Consider the following 20,210-nt stretch of genomic DNA (forward strand, 5'->3'; position numbering starts at 1 on the left):
CAATTAACGATATAGTGTTTTTGTTTTTGATATTAATCAAAAATCTTGTCAATGATAGTATTTGTTAAGATTAAAAAGACATGACATTATTTTGTGTAGCGTTTAGCTGGACTAAAAGAAGAAAATATAACACAATATAGCGTTTTCTCCAACATTAATAAATGATGTTTGTGATCATTTCCTCAATCTCTGTTATTTAGAACGTACTCATGTATTTTGTGATATTGGTGATCTTTACTCACAGATTCAGGAAGGGTGAGGTAGTGGTTAACGGGTTAATTTTTTTAATCTAAATCTAATCCAAGATCCAATAAATCATTACATTCAATCCAAATCTGATCCGCATAATCCGTGAAGCGAATGAAATAAATCAAATTTCTTTTTCGATCGAAAATACTATGTGAAATCTTCTTGTAATAATTTATTAATATATGTATATACACATATATGAATAATAAATAAATATCATTTTAATTTTATAATTCATTTATATTATATTAAAATAAAATAAATATTTATAATATTAATATAAAATATATTTAATATTATATACATAAGTTTTTTGGTTGGCCTGAATTCAAGACAAAAATGACTCATTATTTTCGATTCGATTATAGTTGTATATTATTTACAATTATGTTATCAATATATATGCTCAAGTTTTTAACTAAATTTTATTAATTTAATATTATAAATTAATATTAATTATGATACTATATATTATGCATTTATATTATACTTTTATTTTCATAGAAAAATTATGATCATTAATATCATTTCATCTTCATTATTATCATACTTACATTTTATTCTTCTTGCTAGTTATCGTATCTCTAAATTTGTAAATATATTTATACAACTTCATTTAAAAAATTATGTAACAAATAATATAATATAATATTTATATTTTCATTTATAAATATTTATTTTAAATGCATAAAGCACACAAACAGTACTGTACGATATTTTTGTGGTGTGGTGTTAAATGATTTTTAAGTAACACAATGCGGTTGCAGTTTGAAAATTTTAGCAAACTGCGCGTTACGAGTTAGTTCGCAGCTTTGAGAAAAAATCTCACCGCACAACCCATATCGCGAATACCTCTAGTATGGTGAACTAAGATACGTGAAATCCTTTGAATTTCAAGTCTTCTATTCACATGTCTGATTAATAATTCAATAATCTGTCATCAATTAATTTTGATGAAACTCTTCTATAATTGTATTTATTTCACGTCATACCTACGTCAAGTTAAGGGGTTGTTCTTCATGGATCAGGTTAGTGAAAGTGAGAGTGTTTTGCGTATCAAAATTATAGCATTAAGTGTTGCGAGAATGTTATGAGATGACAATGTAGTTGAAAAGACGATTTGAAAATTTTGAAAGAATACTCTCGCTGTTCTGATTAGACTTCGAGGACGAAATCTTTTTTAAGGAGGTGAGTCCTTAAATAATTGTATTCAGACATTTGATATTATTAAGATTTTGAGATATTTTTTCATTTTATTTTATATATCGCTTGTAAAAGACTTAGATGTGATGTCGTATTATTAATATGCATTATATTTGAACATATGTATATGATAATTATCCTATATACCGTGTACTTAAATTTTGACCCTCCATAATAATCGTGATATGCATGTGGATTTATATCATGTCACATATGTTATGAGTGGCGAAATGGATTTCTTAATTAATATTAGTGACATTAATAAGAAATAAGTTCATATAAATCAAATCAGATTTTAGAGACCACAACTCGAATTTTGACCTTTACCGAGATGTTCACATGAGGAGCTTCATATGACTTTTTTTTTTTTTTTTTTTATCATTTTGTATGATGAAATAAACTTTCAAAGCCATGTTATTTGTTTAGGAAATAAATAAACGTAGGTTGATTTCGTCAGAATGCATAAAATAAGGACTTTAATTTTGACCCTGATCTAGTTATGCAATCTGGAAATCATAATATTCTTAATTAATAATGTTAGAATATACTTGATTCTGATGATAACATGATCTTGGTATATCATGTATTTTGTTTTAAGTGTTGTAATTATCAACGTATAACCTCTATTTGTTGATTGAACACTTATCAACTCATAAGTATCCTGTTGCATATTCAAGTTGGAATCTTCATCAACACATAATATCTAATGTATTATTAGATGATAATTCAATGATCCATCAACAAATATATAGAAGGGTATTTGTGGATATACTCCTTTCTGACATATTAATTGCAATGATACTACCTTTTTCAAAAACATGCACATTTACGTTCATTTCGCAAAACTTGCCTATAATTTACAAATATACGGTTCTTGCTCTCCCTATCTCTCTCTCTCTCTTTGCTCTCTCTCCACTTTCCTCTCTCTCTCTCTCGCTTTACTCTCTCTCAATCGGTGAGATGAATTGGGTTTCATATTTTGGAGAAATCAAATATTGATTCATACTCGATTAAAGTTAATCATATGGGTATTTGTATATAACTGTGTGTGATTGATGGTTGTATGTATTTACGGGGTTGATTGATCGCGCTAGTTTCTTTGTTTGTCGGCGGTGTGTTGATGTCGATGGATCGTCGAGGTTTGGCAGAGTGGCGGCATCAAGGCGAAGGAGATCGAGAAAGAGAGAGGGAGAGTATACAGAGAACAATGGGCGGTAACTCTTGGTTGCTTTTGGTTGTTTTGAGTTGATTTCTGGTTCGTTTGAGTTGATATTTTTGTTGCTTTTGTGAATTGTGATATTATTACTGGCCCAGTAGGGACATTCATCGAACATTTGCAACCAGTTGCAACTTATTATGCAATTAAATGTAATTTTAAAAAAAAAAACAAAGTTGCATTTGTGATTGCATATATGGTTGCTAGCAGTTGAAGATGTGGTTCCAAGTGCAACCTCCATATTTTTGCAAATATTTTTTTAAACATAGTATCTTTTCAATTTGTTTTAAGAAGTGATAGTATTTTTGAAAAATTCTTTTAATATTGGGTATTTATGAAAAAAGCCTTGTATAAAATAAGTTGGTCAATTGTAAATATTCTATATATGTCATTTAATTCTAAGTGAAGGATGATCAACGGATGGAAAACTAGCAGATATCAATTATCAACGGATCAAGTTTCAACTGATAAAGTTTGTAAATCAATCAACGGATGAAGTTTCAACCGATAAATTTTGTAGATCAATCAACGGATGAAGAGCATTTCAATGGATAAATCAACATCCGTTGAATATGACTTGTCTTGTATTCTGACAGATCACATGAGTTGATTACATAAACTTGGACATGGAAGTCTGTTTAGGAAAACAGAGAAGAAGCAGAGATTTACTAAATCTATATAAGCAAATTGGATTAAGACAAGAATCTCGGTCAAAGATGAAGACAGTCCAGAAGACATGCATAAGACAAGAATGAAGAACGAGACATAAAATAGAGTGTAATTTTTGTATTCTAGTTAGCTTTGTAAACTTGGAATATATAACCAAGTTGTAGCAGCACTTCACAAGTGTGAGAAAACACAAGCAAAACTTAAAAACTTTTGTGTTCAAGTGCTGAAAGGTTTATAAAAAGCTGAATCAATAATACTTAACTAATACTTCAAAAAAAAAATAGGAGCTTCTTTTTTAATTGTAATTGCTGATTTAATCATGCATGTTTTAATATGCTTGTAATAATTTGAGAATATGTTAATTTTTAAATAAAATATTTGTTTATGAACCTATATTTTAGATATCTTTTTAGTATTTTTTTTACATAATTATTGGGTTTTGGTTAATCTGAACCAAACTGAAAACCAGTGGTTCAAGTTTGGTTTTTAAATTTCGGATTTCAATTCGGTTCGAATTTGGTGTTGAAAAACACTATTCAATTCTAGTTTGATTTTCGTCAAAACCGCACCATACCGACCGATTGTCATACCTAATCCAAACCAATAACCGTATGCAAGACGTCACACATAATTAATATACACTATCCCGCGTATGATCTTATAGAATTCCCTCCATTTTAATTTTGAATTTTCCTTTCAATAGATGAATTTTTTTTTTTTTAAATATGACTTTACTCTATTTTTCTTCATCTTCCAACGATCAATTTGCATACCACATATGTTATATTTCGATGTGGTTTAGAATTTTTTTCTATTTTAGTTTGTTATTTATATTCTAAGAAGATTTGTACCTTATATGTGTGTGTGAACTAGATCTAGGCCGACCCTATTTATTCTACCTCCATCCCTAGTTAGAAAGAACAAGATGAGATGATGCTCATTTCTCCACCAAATCTTGCATAGTTACACTTAAATCAAAGCTTTTAACAAGAGCTATTCATCTAAGATAACATTAGATAAATCCACACATCCTCCTCTCTAGCTTATACATCTCAGGAGGAGAACAAGCCATTTTTTTCCCTTCATTTCTCCACCAAATCCACCCATCCTCCTCTCTAGCTTGTTCATTTCACGAGAAAGAACAAGCCATTTTGTTTCTTTCATTTTTCCACCAAATCTTCCATACTTACACTTAAATCCAAGCTACTAACAAAAGCTACTCATCTAAAATAACATTACATGTACATGGAACCATTCTCCTCTCTAGCTTGTTCATTTATCCTCCTCTCCAGCTTGTTCATTTCCGAGGAGTCATCTAAGATAACATTACATGTACATGGAACCATTCTCCTCTCTAGCTAGTTTATTTATCCAACTCTCCAGCTTGTTCATTTCCGAGGAGTCATCCAGCTTGTTCATTTCCGAGGAGTCATCGACATATAATTTACTAGATACAAAATTAATTTTTTAGTTAGTAACTAAATTGAGTCCATTTTGAAATGATCGACTAATTTGATATATTTGAACCAAAGCTATGATGACTTTGATATTTATCCTGATTTTTCATTATCCTTGACCACAACGCCCACACCCAAAAAAAATAGTTTTTCTTCAAATTATAAATAAATTGTGCAAACAGTGAAAATCAAATAAATAATTAAGTACACACTAGGAATCTAAAATATTCAACACAAGTACTCTAAGTTGCGGGTGAATGCACGACTGAAGTTGTTTAGGGGCCTGAGTAACAGCACAGACATCTAATTAGTAAAAAAAGTATGATAAACCACTAGAATATTTGAGTTCGAACAAATGATGCACATAATTCTGTCAAAGCTTTCAGAAACGTTTAACAACCACAGATGCCAAACATAGAACCAGAAGAACACAGAGTGGATTGTCTTGAAGACAATCAATGTTTAGTTACAGACTGAGAAATGGAAACCTCCTTTGTAAATCTGCAGGTAAGTGTCTTCGCAGGCCATGCCATACTCGGGTCATATATCAGAAAATACAAGAGCACCTCAATAGCTGCAAAAAAAAAGAAGTGACAAATAACTTTGTAGGTAATGAAGTGCTAAATAAATTCAAGCAGAAAAGTGCTGAAGTTCATTTTTTATAATAGAAAATCGTGAAGAATCACCAGGTACCTGATTTCAAATTGAAATAGCAAAGATTGCATGAACATATAGATTATAAGGTAAATTAGGTGATAAGGACATACTACACGAATCACAGTTACACAATGCATATTTTTTATATTATTTAGCAAAAAAAAAAAATGCATAATATTTTTCAATTTATGCACAGAGAGTGAGCATAGTGATTACTCAACTTTTAGTAATTAAGAATGATTATATAGTATTATATGAAATAGGAGCAAGATTCCGATATAAGCAAGATTCAACACTGACGGACGGAGGCTAGGCTCCAAACCACACCACTCAAGAGTTTATCACCTAAACACCAAATTAGGAGCACCACACATAGTGTAACTAATCATTCATCACCCTTTAGTTATACTCATTTCCTCACAGATAACAAATTATACATCTGGTTGATTCTTGCACTTCTCTAAAAAATTTAAACCTGAGAACACTAACTATTGCATCAAGAACAAGATCGTTGGGTTACCTTTCACAGTTTTCTGAAACTTTATAATTTTTTGAACAAGGACATGAAAATCTTAATTTCTTCACAAAAATATTTTGACCATATTACTAAATAATCAACCTCTTTTACTAACCTCATTAGATTGGTAATGCTCTGCTTACGTACTTCTTTTAGAATCAGGATGCTATTCAAGATTTCAAAGAACTTTGCAATGCTTATACCCAGATATTTTAACACTCTAACCTATTAACAGTTAATACCAGTTATTACTTCAGTAACCTCTCCTCAAAAAGCCACCTCCTATATTCTAAATCATACAGCCTTTAACCATAAGAGTACATATAGCACTATTCCAAAGAGTTGATCCCGTTACCATGGGAAGCGATAGTAAGTGTACTACTGTACTCTGTAGTATTATCAATTCCTCTGTTCTACTTAATCTTATGCTTTGTCTACACTGAAGTAAGTATTAGGCCTTGATTTATACAAGAAACTCTGGCTAAATGAAAACTACTTAAGAAAACCTTTGTAACATTTGGACCAGCCCATATAAAGGGGGATTTGTACAAAACAAAAGCACCAGGTGGCAACCCCTATTTATTTATTTTTTGGGAGGAGGGGGGGTGTTTATGTACCTATACAAGGAAGGTTTGGCAAAAAAAGGGAGGATCGTCATATTTCTGTCTAATAAACATAAACACTATGATAGAAATCCCTTTATGGTTGTTTCATAGCAATGGAGATCATATAATACAAACAGATTATTTAAAAAAACAATAATACAAAAGGTGATTTTGCCCATCATACCGTAGTTGGTTTGGTACACCATTCGACGCTTAAAGGAGGACCATCTAGTGGTTAATCATATGGCTAGTCACCTGTCTAACTGCATCCCAACAAAAATTCTATGGACATCATTATAAATCAACACTGAGGTGACCATTCCCCACTGCTTAACCAGAAGGGCATACTTCCATGATGGCCAATGCCCGCAAGGATTCCCAAAATGTGCAGAACTAGGACCCCTTAATCTGCAGAAACATCCCAGCCGAGTCTCTGAATTTCCCACAAGCCAGTCCCTCGGTACAATATTATCTATTTAGGATCTATCATGATTATCATCTTCTCTTAAAAGTATTTCTTTCCGTTCTTAAGTGCAGAAGCATCAACTGTAAGTTCTAACTTCTCTAGCTTACTGAAGATAATTGTCTGCTTTTTCTGACAAGCACTCTTCCCTGATTTGAGGTTAATTTACAACTTATTCGATAATTAAATCATCAATAATTCTAAAGTGTACAGGAATCGAAAATACCTCTCATTCACTCTCCTCCATTCACTTTTGTTATGTTGTCTACGACCTTCCTCATCTTGGCAAATGTAGCCATAAGGTGAAACAAGACTCTCCATACACACATCCACACATCAGGTGTACCTTCCAATTTTCGTACATAAAACCCAAAGTTGGTAACTATTCCTTTCATCTTTCGTGCAAAACTGAGTTTTGTAATATCCCATATAGTTATAAACACATGTTAGACGTATAGTTATACAGGTACTCCGATATTCTTAACATGATCTTTAATAATAAGTGTTTGTGTGTGAGTGACTATTGTTTCAAAATTATTTTAAAAAACTAATTTTTTTTTTCAAGATTGAAATAATAAACCGGCTAGATAGAAGATGGTATAATTAGTTTTAATAAATAAATGAATGGTTTATTATTTTCCACTAATATGTGTGGATATAAATTATGAGTTATGCAGACCAAAGGGCTCGTAGTATTATTCATAAAACTCTGAAAGTCATTGAAGGCAATGAAACTTTTTTTTAAAATTTTCTTGTTCTGTATAAAAATTTAACATTAAACTTTTATTCAGAAAAAAAAAGATAAATATAATTTATCAAACTATATTTTATGAGAGCCTTAAATTGCGTACCGAGTTCCCCGTCCCCCAATGTATAGGGGGTTTAAAGAAGAAGAGGCAAAAAAACTCTTAAAACACTTTGATCAACATAGGAGAGACGAGAGAGGGGGGGTCGGGTGTATATCTTCCTGACAATGATCATCGTATAGTGATGCATTTTTTACAACACCATAGTACGACAAGAATGGAATTAGAGGTGAAACTATAATGGATGTGTATTCCTCGAGAGGAATAAAGATTATTTTATTTAAAAACTGTTTCAAGAGAGTTGGGGAGGACTTGAACCTAGCTGTTGGCATTAGAGTGAAAGTAAAATTCTTCAAAGTCCCTGTTATGCGATCACTTAATTTCTGGTGGTTGTGATTATGCCTGAGAATAAGTGTGTGATTAGACATCATACTACTGTTAAGTGTTAGCTACATGAACTTTAAGTGTGTAATAAGTCCTAATGCTTACATCTAAAGATATTATGGTTCACTATTAAGAAACCCCTCAACAAAATTAATTGCAAGTGTACGATACAAAAATTATAAGTGAATCATCAGAATATGTAATTCATATATTATTAAAAGAACAATTTATGCCTATCCTCCCATGTTTTCTACATACCTCCTTTACTCTTGGCAAATGAAGTCATGAGGTGAAACTAGAGTCTCCTCGTACACAGCCACCTGCATCTCTTCTGTGCTTCCCCTTCCTTGCAATTCAACCTCAAGAGTTTTATGTGTGCCACCCCCTATATCAGACAACATAAGACACCTGGAATCAGCCAAAAACAAAATCTCATATCCCACGTAAGAAATTGGGGAAACAGACGCAAAGGGGCTGTGGGGATAAACTATTGGCAATTCACAAAGTCTCATCCAAGACTCCCGAACCCCGTACTCCATCATCACCCACAAATCCAAATCCCTATCATGGTCCGCCACTGATAAAACACAAAGACGCCCTCCCAACACTCCCAACGCCGTAATCACCCTTTTACTCATCTGCTCGCACAATGGCAACATCTTCACTTCCTCATCCACAAAATCAAACCCCATAACCTTATGAAGCGGTGAAGCCCCCGAATCAAAACCCAACCAATGAACCACACCCCCAACAAAAACCGGCTTAATCCCCCGATTCACCGGCAAAGGAACCAATGCCCACACCCTCCTCCACGATCCATCCTTCGCCGAAAAAACCCTCATCACCTCATCCGAACCCACACAAACCACCCTATAATCATCCCTCCGAGCCACATAACCAAACCCCGAAAGCCTAATCCGCGCCGGTAACATCCCGGCGTCCGGCAAAACCCTCATCGCCCGAGTAGTGGGATTCACCAACGAGTACCTATTCGACGCATACAAGAGGCACACAAGGCCATTGCACGAGCCCACCAGCTCAACCGCTCCGCAGTAATTTCTGACATGGCTGGAGCGCAGACGGAGATAATGCGGACGTGGGTTCCGCTGAATTTGCTCGTTGAAGATGTCGAGAGTGTGAAGAGACGACGTGCAGAAGAGCAGCTTGAGGCGGCGGAGTGCAGGTGGGGTTTGGGCGTGGTGGGTTTTGGTGAAGTAGGGAGAGGAGATTAGGGTTTTGAGGGTTTTAGAAACGCATTGGAGCTGGCCTAGGCTTCTTGCTGGTAGTCTCAGGAAGATGTTGGTTGTGATTTCGACTGGTAAATTCTCCATGGCTACATAAGATGAGCGAGCTTCTCTCTGTGTGTGCAATTTTCTAGAATGAACTATGTGTATGGGAATTGGGTCATGGTTAGTGGTGACTGGTGAGGAGGGGAGCAATTTAACCCGATCCGTTTCTCTGATCAGAGTAATTTATTGAATGTCGGATTCTTTCGATTTGAATTGATTGGATAAATTTTTAATATCCAAAAAATATTAAATATCAATATGCGTAATTTGACTGAATCGTGTATGTTTATTCTTACACTAGCTTTAAACACGTGAAACACCTGAATATATAATTAGAAATTAATGATTTGTAATTTAATTTTTAAAACTATTTTATTAGTATTGGCGGATTGTAATTTGATTAAGATATATTAATCGATTGAATATATTTTTTCTTGAAAATTTAGCTTTTACAATTATTTATATTATAAATCGATATTTTAAATTATTTTTTTAGTAGACAATGTTAAAAGTAAAAAAAAAATTACATGATGGTTCGTATTTGCGTGTATTTGTGTTTGAAGTAGAACACTTCAGGATTAAGAATTATTACATAATGATTCGTGTTCGTTTTTAATTAGATTACATTATAATTAAGAAGATGCGTGTTGGTCTATATCTTACTATTTATATAATTATTTATACTAGTCTTTAACCCGTGCGAAGCACGGGCGGGTATATAATTCGTAATTTATTATTTAAATTTTAACATCATTTTATTAATATTTTAATAGTAATGAGTTGAATATTAATTAAATTATATTAAACAATTGATTATACTTTCTCATGAAAATTTAGCTTTTACAATTTATTATCTTTTTTCTAAATATTTTTCTGTTATTAATATGTTATATATTATTATTCAATTAATTTTAAATCAGATTTTTCATATTTCGTATATCTTCTCGAATATCTTCCTATGTATGAAAAAAAAATATTTATCATGTAATTACGTAATGGTTAGTGTTTGTATTGAAATGAAACATGGCGGAGTTAAAAGTTATATGAAAGTTCTTGTTTAAAAAAAATATTTATAATTTTAGAGTCCTACTCCAATACAAACCTCCTTATTCTACAAACTAGAAACCCACCTCATATATCACTAAATTCTAAAACACATATCACTAATATCTACACCTCCCTCTCCATCTTCACCGCCATCTCCAACTTCACCTCCGCCGCCTCCTTCACCTCCACCGCCACCTTTCAACTGCAACCTCCATGAACGTCCACCCACCTCCACCATCCCCTCCACCTTCTCCTCCTATACCTCTCCACCTTTGTCACCTCCTCCACCTCCGTTGTCTTCATTTCCGCCGCTTTTACTGCCAATTTAAAGTCATTGCGATTTTATTTATATATCAGATCTCTTTTAAGCAAATATTTTACAAATTTATCGAATTCCATATTTCATTTCACTTTTACAATTTTGTAATTTTTTATTTCATTTTTATGGTATATAGTTATGTACTTTCATTATGTCATGTACTCACTCGCAATCCCACCGGTCATGTTCAATCTTAATCAAGTGTCATCTCCTTTTACCCTCTCTTTCTCTCCTTTCACTCTCTTTGCTTAATCGAGCATCTCACGAATTCACATCTTTCGTTAGCTTCAACATGTAATCCTCCACCCTCCAAACCCAACTCTCCGACATGACTAAACTCGTCCCCGTTGGCAATTTACGGTGGTGCAAAACTCTGGCTATCCCATCTAATTCATCTTTTTAGGATGTTGAATAATCTATGACGACAGGGGCGCTGCTGCGTGGACTCACACAGGTGAAGTTGTTACTCTGCATCTACAAATCCACATTGTTTACAATCAACTCATTAAATGAGTGGATTATTAAGTCAAATCTCAAAATATAAACTACAATTAAATGGTTGATAACGGTTGATTTCATGGTTGATTTATTGATATTATTACTAGCCCCGCATGGGCACTCATTTTAGCATTTGCAACTGTTTGCAACTTATTTTGCAATTAAATGTAATTTTAAACCGATTTTTTCAAATTTGCATTTGTGGTTGCATTACATATATGACTACTAGCAGTTGCAAATATGGTTGCATATGCAACATCCGTATTTTTGCAAATATTTTTTGGAACATAGTATTTTTATAATTTATATTAAAAGTGACAGTATTTTTGCAAACATTCTTTTAAACATGAATATTAATGAAAAATATTATGTATTATATATTGTCTTACTTTATAGTTAAAAGTCATACACATTTAATATCTCATACTACTTCGCACACTTTTATAAAATACTAGTCTTAAATATAAGCGAAACATAGATGAAATAGTTCGAAATTTATTATTTATAATTTACTTTTTAATGTTTTAGTATTATTGAATTAATAATTGCTCAAAATATATTAATCGACCGATTATATTCCTTTGTAAAAAAATTATTTTTTTAAGATACTTTTTTTATATTATAAATCGGTAGTATAAACAATAAATATTTTTATTAACATTGGTGAAAAAAGGCGGGTGAGAACTTTCTTGCAATATTAACGGATTGGGACTTGATTCTTCTTTGATGAAATCTTCCCACAGTCTCTTCAACTCGGATAAACGCCCAAGACGCTGGTGAGGTTTGAACTCTTAACCTTTTGGATCAACGCAGGCAGTGGCGGAAGCAGCCTTGTGGCTGGGGTCCGCTGCCCCCGCTTAACTCAAATATGATTTTTTTTATAGATCTAATCTTGTGTATTAACGTTGTTTGCTGCTCCTCTAAAAAATAAAACTGACCCATACCTTCTACTTTATTCTCATAAAACAGAAATAATACATAGAATAGAAAAAATAATACATAGGATAGTTTACGTTCACTATTTTCACGTATTTTGAGACTCTTATAAAATATAGTTTCATAATATTTTTCTAATATATTTAATTTTTTTTGAACAAAATTTTAATCATCAAACTTTTATTCAGGAAAAAAAACTTAAAATAAAATATCATAGAATTAACTTTATAAGATTCTCAACATGTGTTCTAAAAAATAACGTGAACAATGTGTCGGCATAAAAGAGTATTTACATGACGCCCCTCCTTACATGAATTTCTAGTTCCGCCACTGAACCCAGGTCCCTTTAACTGTACCAACTCCCGCACTCCATATGACTTCTTATATTATTTTGTGATTCACTCAACTGTTTTGAAAATTGTACGTATTTTGCTATATAGTTTAAGGGATTTTCTATGATGTGCCCAAGGGCACACAATAGTCCCTAACTCCAATAAAAATAACTCATTTTGATTGGTGGATGAACAATAAATGATAATGGCCCCCCTGCATTCACATCAACTCCACCAATCAAAACAAGCCATTTTTATAGAATTTAGTGTTTAAAATGTGTCCTTGGGCACACATTAGAAAGACCGATAATTTAAATATTTATAAACTGTTTCCATCACAAATTTAGAACACAGTTACATGTGCATTTCATTATAAAAGTCAAGAACATTTATATCAAGAACTATTCCTACAAAAGTCAAAATAAATTTATATTTTATATAAAAAAGTTTTTTGAACTATTCTTATAAGAAACTATTCTTGTGAAAAAACAAAACAAATATAATGTTCAGTATATTCGTTTCTATTTTGGATCGAACCAATCGGATGTTCACTCATATTTATATCATTTAATGATCACTTCATATTTGTCATGGAGCAAAGACACTAAAGTCAAGAAGAATCATGCTTAATTATATAAATTTTTTGTTATTTTTTCCGATCTGTGTTGAAGAAGAATACATTTATTTATAAATATATTTGTAATATTAATATGTTATTGATTTTTTAATATTAATATGTTATGGATGGTGGTTTATTTTTTATTTCTTAATTAATTATAAATTATATATTTCAGATTTTTTGTTTCTTCATTTATTAAAAAAATATTATTTATCTTATATCAGTTACATGATAATATTAAAATATAATGATGAAGTTTTTGTCGTTTAATATATATAATTTGTGTTTTAGTATTTGAATTTTTTTAATAATGTGAGAGTAGAGACCCCATCTATTGTAGATTTATAACAAGAAAAAAAAATTAATATTGTAATTTCCTTTTTCTTAAATAAAAAAAAATTTGAATGATAAAGAAATATAATTACAATTTTGAATTTTGGTCACGGGGATGACGAGAATACGCATTTTGCTATCATCTTGTTGGCTAAGGAGACTCTGTGTGTTGATTAAAAATGGGTTTTATATCAACTTGCATACCCATCTCGTCAAAAAGTCTCATGTGACATGTAGGTTTTCACAACGACTCAATTAAAACACTGAACAACTATTTAATATTCCGCCATCATCTTTATTGAAAAAATCTAACGGAAGTCGTTATATTTGAAGCTTCTCCGTCAATAACGGCTATATTTGTACAGTTGGCAATCCATGTGACGCTAACATGTAAAAAAACTGTCAGAAAAAAAAAACATAAGGTACTAATATTAAAAAAAAATAAGTAATTGAAATTATAACACAACCGCGTATAGACATACATAGTCGTGACTCTTCTACTACAAACATATGCAAACTCAAAATAGGGCTTTCGAATCGGGGGAAACGAATCGCGACTGTGTTGCTGCAATTGGGAAAGGCATCATTGAAACTCTTTTCATCTCTCCACTTCGATCGAACGAGTTCACTATTAGGATATTATGAACAGTAGTAATTTTTCGTAGTATTTTTGCTTGTATTTGAATGGACTGTGCGCATTACTAGTTGAATGGGTTCAACGTGGTTGGCATAATAGACGACGAGTTTGACATGATCGACATGGGAGTTCCAGGTTTTGGTGGTTGCTGATATTAACTATAGAAGGAATTATAAATTTGTCATAGATACGGAGATTTGTAAGAGTTTGGCTGATGAACTCTAACCTATAAGCTTTGTATATATACAAGGACTTGGTCATATTAATCGTTAGAATCGGTATTACCAGGTCACTTGGTTATATTCATGGTTGAAGATGTTCTTAGTATTTTAATTAAATCGTCGTGGAGACCATTGTGCTATTTAAGAATTTTCGACAGAAATGTGGGCAAGTCGATATACAACCCTCTTAAAAGTTCAAACACGCCAACTACACCTCACTCTTTTCTACTATTCAACTTGGTAAGACTTGCCGGTTCATGCACGAGTATCAAACGCGAACTAAAACGAAAACACTAAAAGCACAGATTAGTATACTTTTCAAAGTCAGCAGTCAAGCAGTTCCACTGTACATGTATAATCAAAATTTCTGGTCAGCCGCAAGACATTCCCATGTTCAAAACAAAGTGATCAGTCTAACATCTTTCCCATAACCATGGAGAATTTACCCTTAGAACTCAACACAAACATTCTAACAAGACTCCCAGTTAAAACACTAGGCCAACTCAAATGTGTTTCTAAACCCTTCAAAACCCTCATCACCACTCACCATTTCAGCAAAACCCACCTCACCAAAACTCCCTTTAAACCCCAGCTTCTACTCTCCACTTCAACTCTCCACACTCTCAATATCTTCCATCAAAATCACCAATCTCCACCTCAGCCACTCCCTCTTCAAATACCCTCATACCCCTTTAATCTTTGCGGTGAAGCAATTCAGTTAGTTGGTTCTTGTAATGGCTTAGTGTGCTTGTATTGCCCTCCCAATACTTACTGTCTTTTAAATCCTACTACCCGAGAATTTCGGGTTTTGCCTGATCCTGGAAGGTTTCCGGGGGATGCCCGGATTAGGCTTTCGGGGTTTGGTTATGTTGAAAAGTGTGATGATTATATGGTGGTTAGTATTGGGACTGATAATACTGGAGTTGGGAATTCTGTGATCAGGGTTTATCCAGGTAGAGGTGATTCTTGGAAGACGGTTGTGGCCCGGGTTCCTTTTCGGGTTTTTCCTTGGGTGAAGCCGGTTTATGTGAATGGTGTGGTGCATTGGTTAGGATTTGGTGGGAAGTTTCCACCAAGTAATAAGATCATGGGGTTTGATTTTGCTAAAGAGGAATTTAGGGTATTGCCGTTGTCGGGGGATATGAATGAGAGGGGGGTTAAGGCTTTGGGAGTGTTGGGTGGGTGTGTTTGTGTTTTGTTGCGAGATCGTGCTTTGGTTTTGGAGATGTGGATGATGATGGAGTATGGGGATAGGGAGTCTTGGATTAGAACACTGTCGATTGGAGGATCTTATAGTACAGATCCCATAACGTATATTTTCCCGATTTGTTATGTTGAAGAAAAAGTTTTGTTGCTTGTTGATAATGAGACTCTTGTCTTGTATGATCCAGTAGTTCGAGTAACTGAATGTCTTGCTGTTAAACCGCGGGGAAGGGAAAATACAATGGATGTGATTGTGTACGAGGAAAGTATTGTTTCACCTTATGGTTACATTTGCCAGGATCATCTAGATAGACGAAATGTTGCAGTAAAACAAAAGGAGAGGTATGCAACGTCTCTTACTTTTACAATTACATTGTGTTGATCAAGTTACATTTTATTTCACTCTTATGCTCTGAGTTTTTTAGTGAAAAACTATCATATGATGTTGTATTCTTTCCACAGGTCAGACGAGATTGTCATGATCTATCTTTAAAAGTGGATCACCATAGTATTAAACTTTCTTGTGGCTATGATTTGGTACATTGTGTAAATTTATGTCCTTTTATGATAAGTACATGTTATCTGTTTCTACATTTGAGCAGAATGTTGTTTGTGCTCAAACAAAGTCAGTAGTTTACTGAGAAATTTCGGTGGATAGTTTCTTGAATAAAGATGTCCAACATAAAGAAGATTAAGTACATAGAAGTCAAATATAGATATAAGAGCTAGTAGTAAGGCACTGATATTGATGTCTAATTTAGCCTAATGTATCTGTAATTGATAATTGTATTTCTGTTCTAAATACAGATAACTATAGTGTAACATAATGAAAATGGTAAATACAATGTTTCTTTCAATAAGAATAATATTATCACTTTATGCAATGATTCTTGTGAGTCTAACAATTTCTTTAACAACAAAAATATGATATAAAAATTCTTAACATAAAAGTCTTATACTCTGTTATAGAGATACAGGTACCGAATTCGCAACCCCAGATAGACCGTATACTTCCTTTAGACACGTAACCTATCATTTACTCCAGGATGCATAGTGTAAAACTTAAAAAATCGCAATATTTCTGGCATAGAATGCTAATCTTGTGCAGAAAGAAGTTATATGCAGAAACCTGTGGCATATGTGGATAGGCTATTGTTACTGAACTCGAATAGTTAAAATATTACCATGACCAGTTAGATACTTGGCCCAAGTAAGACTAATTTCTTGAGGTTGATACCTGTAGAAACAACAGATAGGCTGCTTCTCCCAAAAATGTGTGCAGCACTTGATGATATAAGTAACGGAACACTTTCCCTGTATCAATACCAAATTAAAGGCAATATCTGCTATTACATTAAAAATGATAAAGGCCAAATCGTAGGACGATTATGACTTTGAGATCATGGTGGAATAGGAACTCCTCTTGTGTTAATGGTAAAGGAAAAGATTTCTATAATTAAACATATGAAAGAAGTTTTTCTGTGGATGATGAATGATTGTATTTTTATTGGATATCTGGAAAGATATTGTTGTTTATTGATGATTTGATTTGCAAATATTATTGTTTATTTAGAAAGGTATTGTTGTTTATAATAAAATATACAATTTTATAATGGACCAGATGGAGAATTACATAACAAAACTCTTTGGTTAACATGCATCAAATTTTATCTTCAACATAACAAATTGCAACAATAGTACTCCATCAATTTCAAAATATTAGTCTACTTTGACTTTTTCTGGTCAAATTGACTGTTTTTTTACTAAATTTATATAGTATTCATTTATAATTTTAAGAAAGTGAGAATTGCAATTTGAAGTATGCTTTCTAACAATTTATTAACATCTTTTTTCAATTATATAATAGGTGTAAGTAAGTTTCAGTCAAAATTCAGTCACATTAACCAAACAAAGTCAAACTGGACTACTTATTTGGAATAGCTCGAGTAATATTGTTTGACAAGACAAGACTTGGCAACAAGGATTTTATTTTTTTTTTATATCATAAGTAGGACTTTCGTAATCACATTGATCTCTTAATTTTCTTTATTTGTCACTCTACTAGAAGCTCTAGCTTGGTGGCTCAGTGATAAAGTGAACCATTTGAAACAGAGTTGGTGGTGTGAACTTATTGGCTGTTATATAAGAAGCAGAAGTGCAAAAAGAAGCACTTCTCTTCGTAGCCAAACAGGCCCTAAAATTTGCTTGCCGCTTGGTGGTGTCAATTTGCTAAATACTGGTTTTAATTATAAATTTTACTCACGGATTCAAACAAATAAGGTCTGTACTTGTAGTATTGCACACTGCATAGCAGCTCTTTCCACTGAAAATACACATGATACTGTTTTAGTCTTGTATAAAAGATTGACCAATGACAAAGTTCAAAGAGGGTTGTGTAGTGGCCTGTCAGGCTTGTGTTGAGATGCAATCCAGTTTAGCGTACAACTCTACAAGCGATTAAACATTTTGTGTAAAATTTGTAAGCTAAAATGGTTTGTTGTGGAACATTACTTGCAGTGGTGAAGCATTAAACCTCTCGGAGCCTGGAAAAATGTTTAATTTGTAGTATATTTTGCATTATTTCTTAAATGTTATATGGATTAATATAAATTTAACAATATTCTGGTATATATTATAGCAGAAAATAAACTCTTGAATAACTGTTTATTCCGTAGTATATAGAATTGTCAATAGTTGTTACTAGTCTGAGTGGTTTACTGGTTTATATATCTCATTTGAGTATTTTGCTGCTTGCACTTGCGTTTTGGGATGGAAGGGTACATATTCTGGTTAAATAGTTATGAAGAAATGTGTGGATTTGTATATTATGTTGAACCAATTTAGCAAATATTCTAATGTGTGTGCTGCACACATATGTGCAGTTGATGTTCCTATTATTTACTGAATGTGAGTGGAAGTTTTCTGGATCATTATATCAATGTGTGAGTAAATTTTAGTAGAATTGGGATTAAACTAGACGAAAGCAGCGATAGTCATATAAGGTTGACTACTCATGCAGCTGCAGGTCATGATTAATCATACGAAGACTAATTATGTATGATTCTTGCAACTGCAGGTCATGATTAATGATATAAAGAATGCAGTAAATGATGAGCATTCGAAGGTTCTGTTCGTAGTAGGGAAAGTGATATTAGTTCCAACTTGTTATGTTCACCAGGCATGTAAGCTGCACGGTTTCAGAAATATTTGGAGGCTTCGACAGTCATTTGATAGATATTGTGCTGGAGATTACAACTGAACAGCAACAAAGTTGGTCATTGTATGTAAATTAAGATACAGATGCGAGTAAATCTGGTTTTGTCGCACAGCTGACATTTTTGTCCATTTGATGTAGGAAGGTTGTTTAATAGATTATCTGTTATGATTATTTAATAGATTAGCTATTTATATTAGATTTTTTCTTCTATTTTTCCTCTTGGTAAGTTTCTGAATATACACGATTTTCTTTTAGAAAATTAAGATGAAAAGTGGATTAATCACTTCAATTTATATTTAGCGGAATCACAGAATTTCCTGGCCTTGACCATTGTCTTTAGCAGCTTAAAAACCTGATAAAGTAAGCTTTACCGACCTCAGAAATTTCTTTTACCATAAAAAATTATTCCCCGTCATTCCAGCTACTTTAAACCAACAGTAAGAATAATTCTCACAAGTGCTCCATAGTTAGCCTGGAGTCGCACTTATGCTTGGTGCTTGTTTGGTTGCATTTCGGAATTACCTTCCTGCGAGAAGTAATAATTTCTCATATTTAAAATTTCCAGGAGTTGAAAAAAGTTGTTTGTTTATTAATCCAGGAGTTGAAAAAAGTTGTTTGTTTATTAATTTAGTGATGGTTTGATTATCTCTTTAATACTCAGCTATAGGGAAGAGGGAAGAGTACCATATCATTCGAAGTATCATGATACGTGGGAAGCTACTTACCCATTCCATCCTTGATTATCGGAAATTCCTATGATTTTAAATTTCTAAATTAATAATCAAACAATCTTTTTCACTTTTTAAGAATTTTAAATATCAGAAAATTAATACTTCCTACATAAAAAGTTAATTCTTGGACTCAACCAAACAAACAAGCATTTCGGAATTTAAAATTATAGAAATTTTCAATAATCAAGAATGGAATGGTAAGCAACATATCATGGGGTATTCATATTCCATGAAAGTTGATATCCCTTACTTTTCTCAACCAAACAACTTTATCCATAGCTCCTTTCCAGAATATTAAAATACCTAGACAACTTTATCCATAACTCCTTTCCTGAATATTAAAATACCTAGACATCCAAAACACAACCAAACAAACACTTAATGGGACCAAACCGTCAAACAAAGTGATGCAGATCACTGACATTCAAACATATCGTCGTCTGTCAATGATCTATGGGAAAGACAACTGAAACTATCAAGAACGAGGTCCCTCTTGCAAAAGTAAAATAGCAAACCATACGAAAACTTTAACCTGGTCACACCGGTTGACATGAGTTATAAGAGAATTGTTGTCAAAGCTAAACCATGAACCGTCAAAATAA

General features: G+C 32.8%; 2 protein-coding genes across 7 annotated transcripts; one reads left to right on the top strand and one right to left on the bottom strand.

Moving 5' to 3' along the window:
• Positions 1–5,101: 5,101 nt before the first annotated feature.
• On the bottom strand, positions 5,102–9,707 carry LOC108215326 (F-box/kelch-repeat protein At3g06240). Of its 5 annotated transcripts, none has more exons than XR_001805919.2 (4): positions 8,485–9,707; positions 7,263–7,382; positions 6,758–6,981; positions 5,102–5,368 (listed from the first exon to the last, which is right to left on the bottom strand). XR_001805919.2 is itself a non-coding variant. In XM_017387777.2 (2 exons), the coding sequence occupies exon 1, from the start codon at positions 9,555–9,557 to the stop codon at positions 8,490–8,492; it is 1,068 nt and encodes a 355-aa protein (XP_017243266.1). In that variant the 5' UTR covers positions 9,558–9,705; the 3' UTR covers positions 5,102–5,368; positions 8,485–8,489. The 5 variants fall into 5 exon arrangements, 1 of the variants encoding a protein (XP_017243266.1); XR_001805918.2 differs by having other exon boundaries at positions 6,758–7,185; XR_001805916.2 differs by having other exon boundaries at positions 6,758–7,382.
• A 5,025-nt stretch (positions 9,708–14,732) lies between these two features.
• LOC108211507 (F-box/kelch-repeat protein At3g06240) lies at positions 14,733–19,087 on the top strand. Of its 2 annotated transcripts, XM_064089410.1 has the most exons (3): positions 14,733–16,002; positions 16,123–16,197; positions 18,737–19,087. In XM_064089410.1, exons 1-2 carry the CDS (start codon positions 14,891–14,893, stop codon positions 16,151–16,153), a joined length of 1,143 nt encoding a protein of 380 aa, XP_063945480.1. In that variant the 5' UTR covers positions 14,733–14,890; the 3' UTR covers positions 16,154–16,197; positions 18,737–19,087. The 2 variants fall into 2 exon arrangements, with proteins under 2 accessions (XP_063945480.1, XP_017238616.1); XM_017383127.2 differs by lacking the exon at positions 16,123–16,197 and having other exon boundaries at positions 14,736–16,002.
• Positions 19,088–20,210: the final 1,123 nt, after the last annotated feature.

The sequence above is a fragment of the Daucus carota genome, chromosome 3 (assembly GCF_001625215.2).
Source record: "Daucus carota subsp. sativus chromosome 3, DH1 v3.0, whole genome shotgun sequence".
In the NCBI taxonomy this organism is placed as follows: domain Eukaryota; kingdom Viridiplantae; phylum Streptophyta; class Magnoliopsida; order Apiales; family Apiaceae; genus Daucus; species Daucus carota.

What these genes read in the sequence shown, in the direction of transcription:
- LOC108211507 (XM_064089410.1), top strand. Translation starts at nt 14,891, where the DNA reads ATGGAGAATTTACCCTTAGAACTCAACACAAACATTCTAACAAGACTC. An exon ending in GCAGTAAAACAAAAGGAGAG is followed by an intron (nt 16,003 to 16,122) that starts GTATGCAACGTC and finishes TTCTTTCCACAG; the next exon opens with GTCAGACGAGATTGTCATGA.
- LOC108215326 (XM_017387777.2), bottom strand. Translation starts at nt 9,557, where the DNA reads ATGGAGAATTTACCAGTCGAAATCACAACCAACATCTTCCTGAGACTA.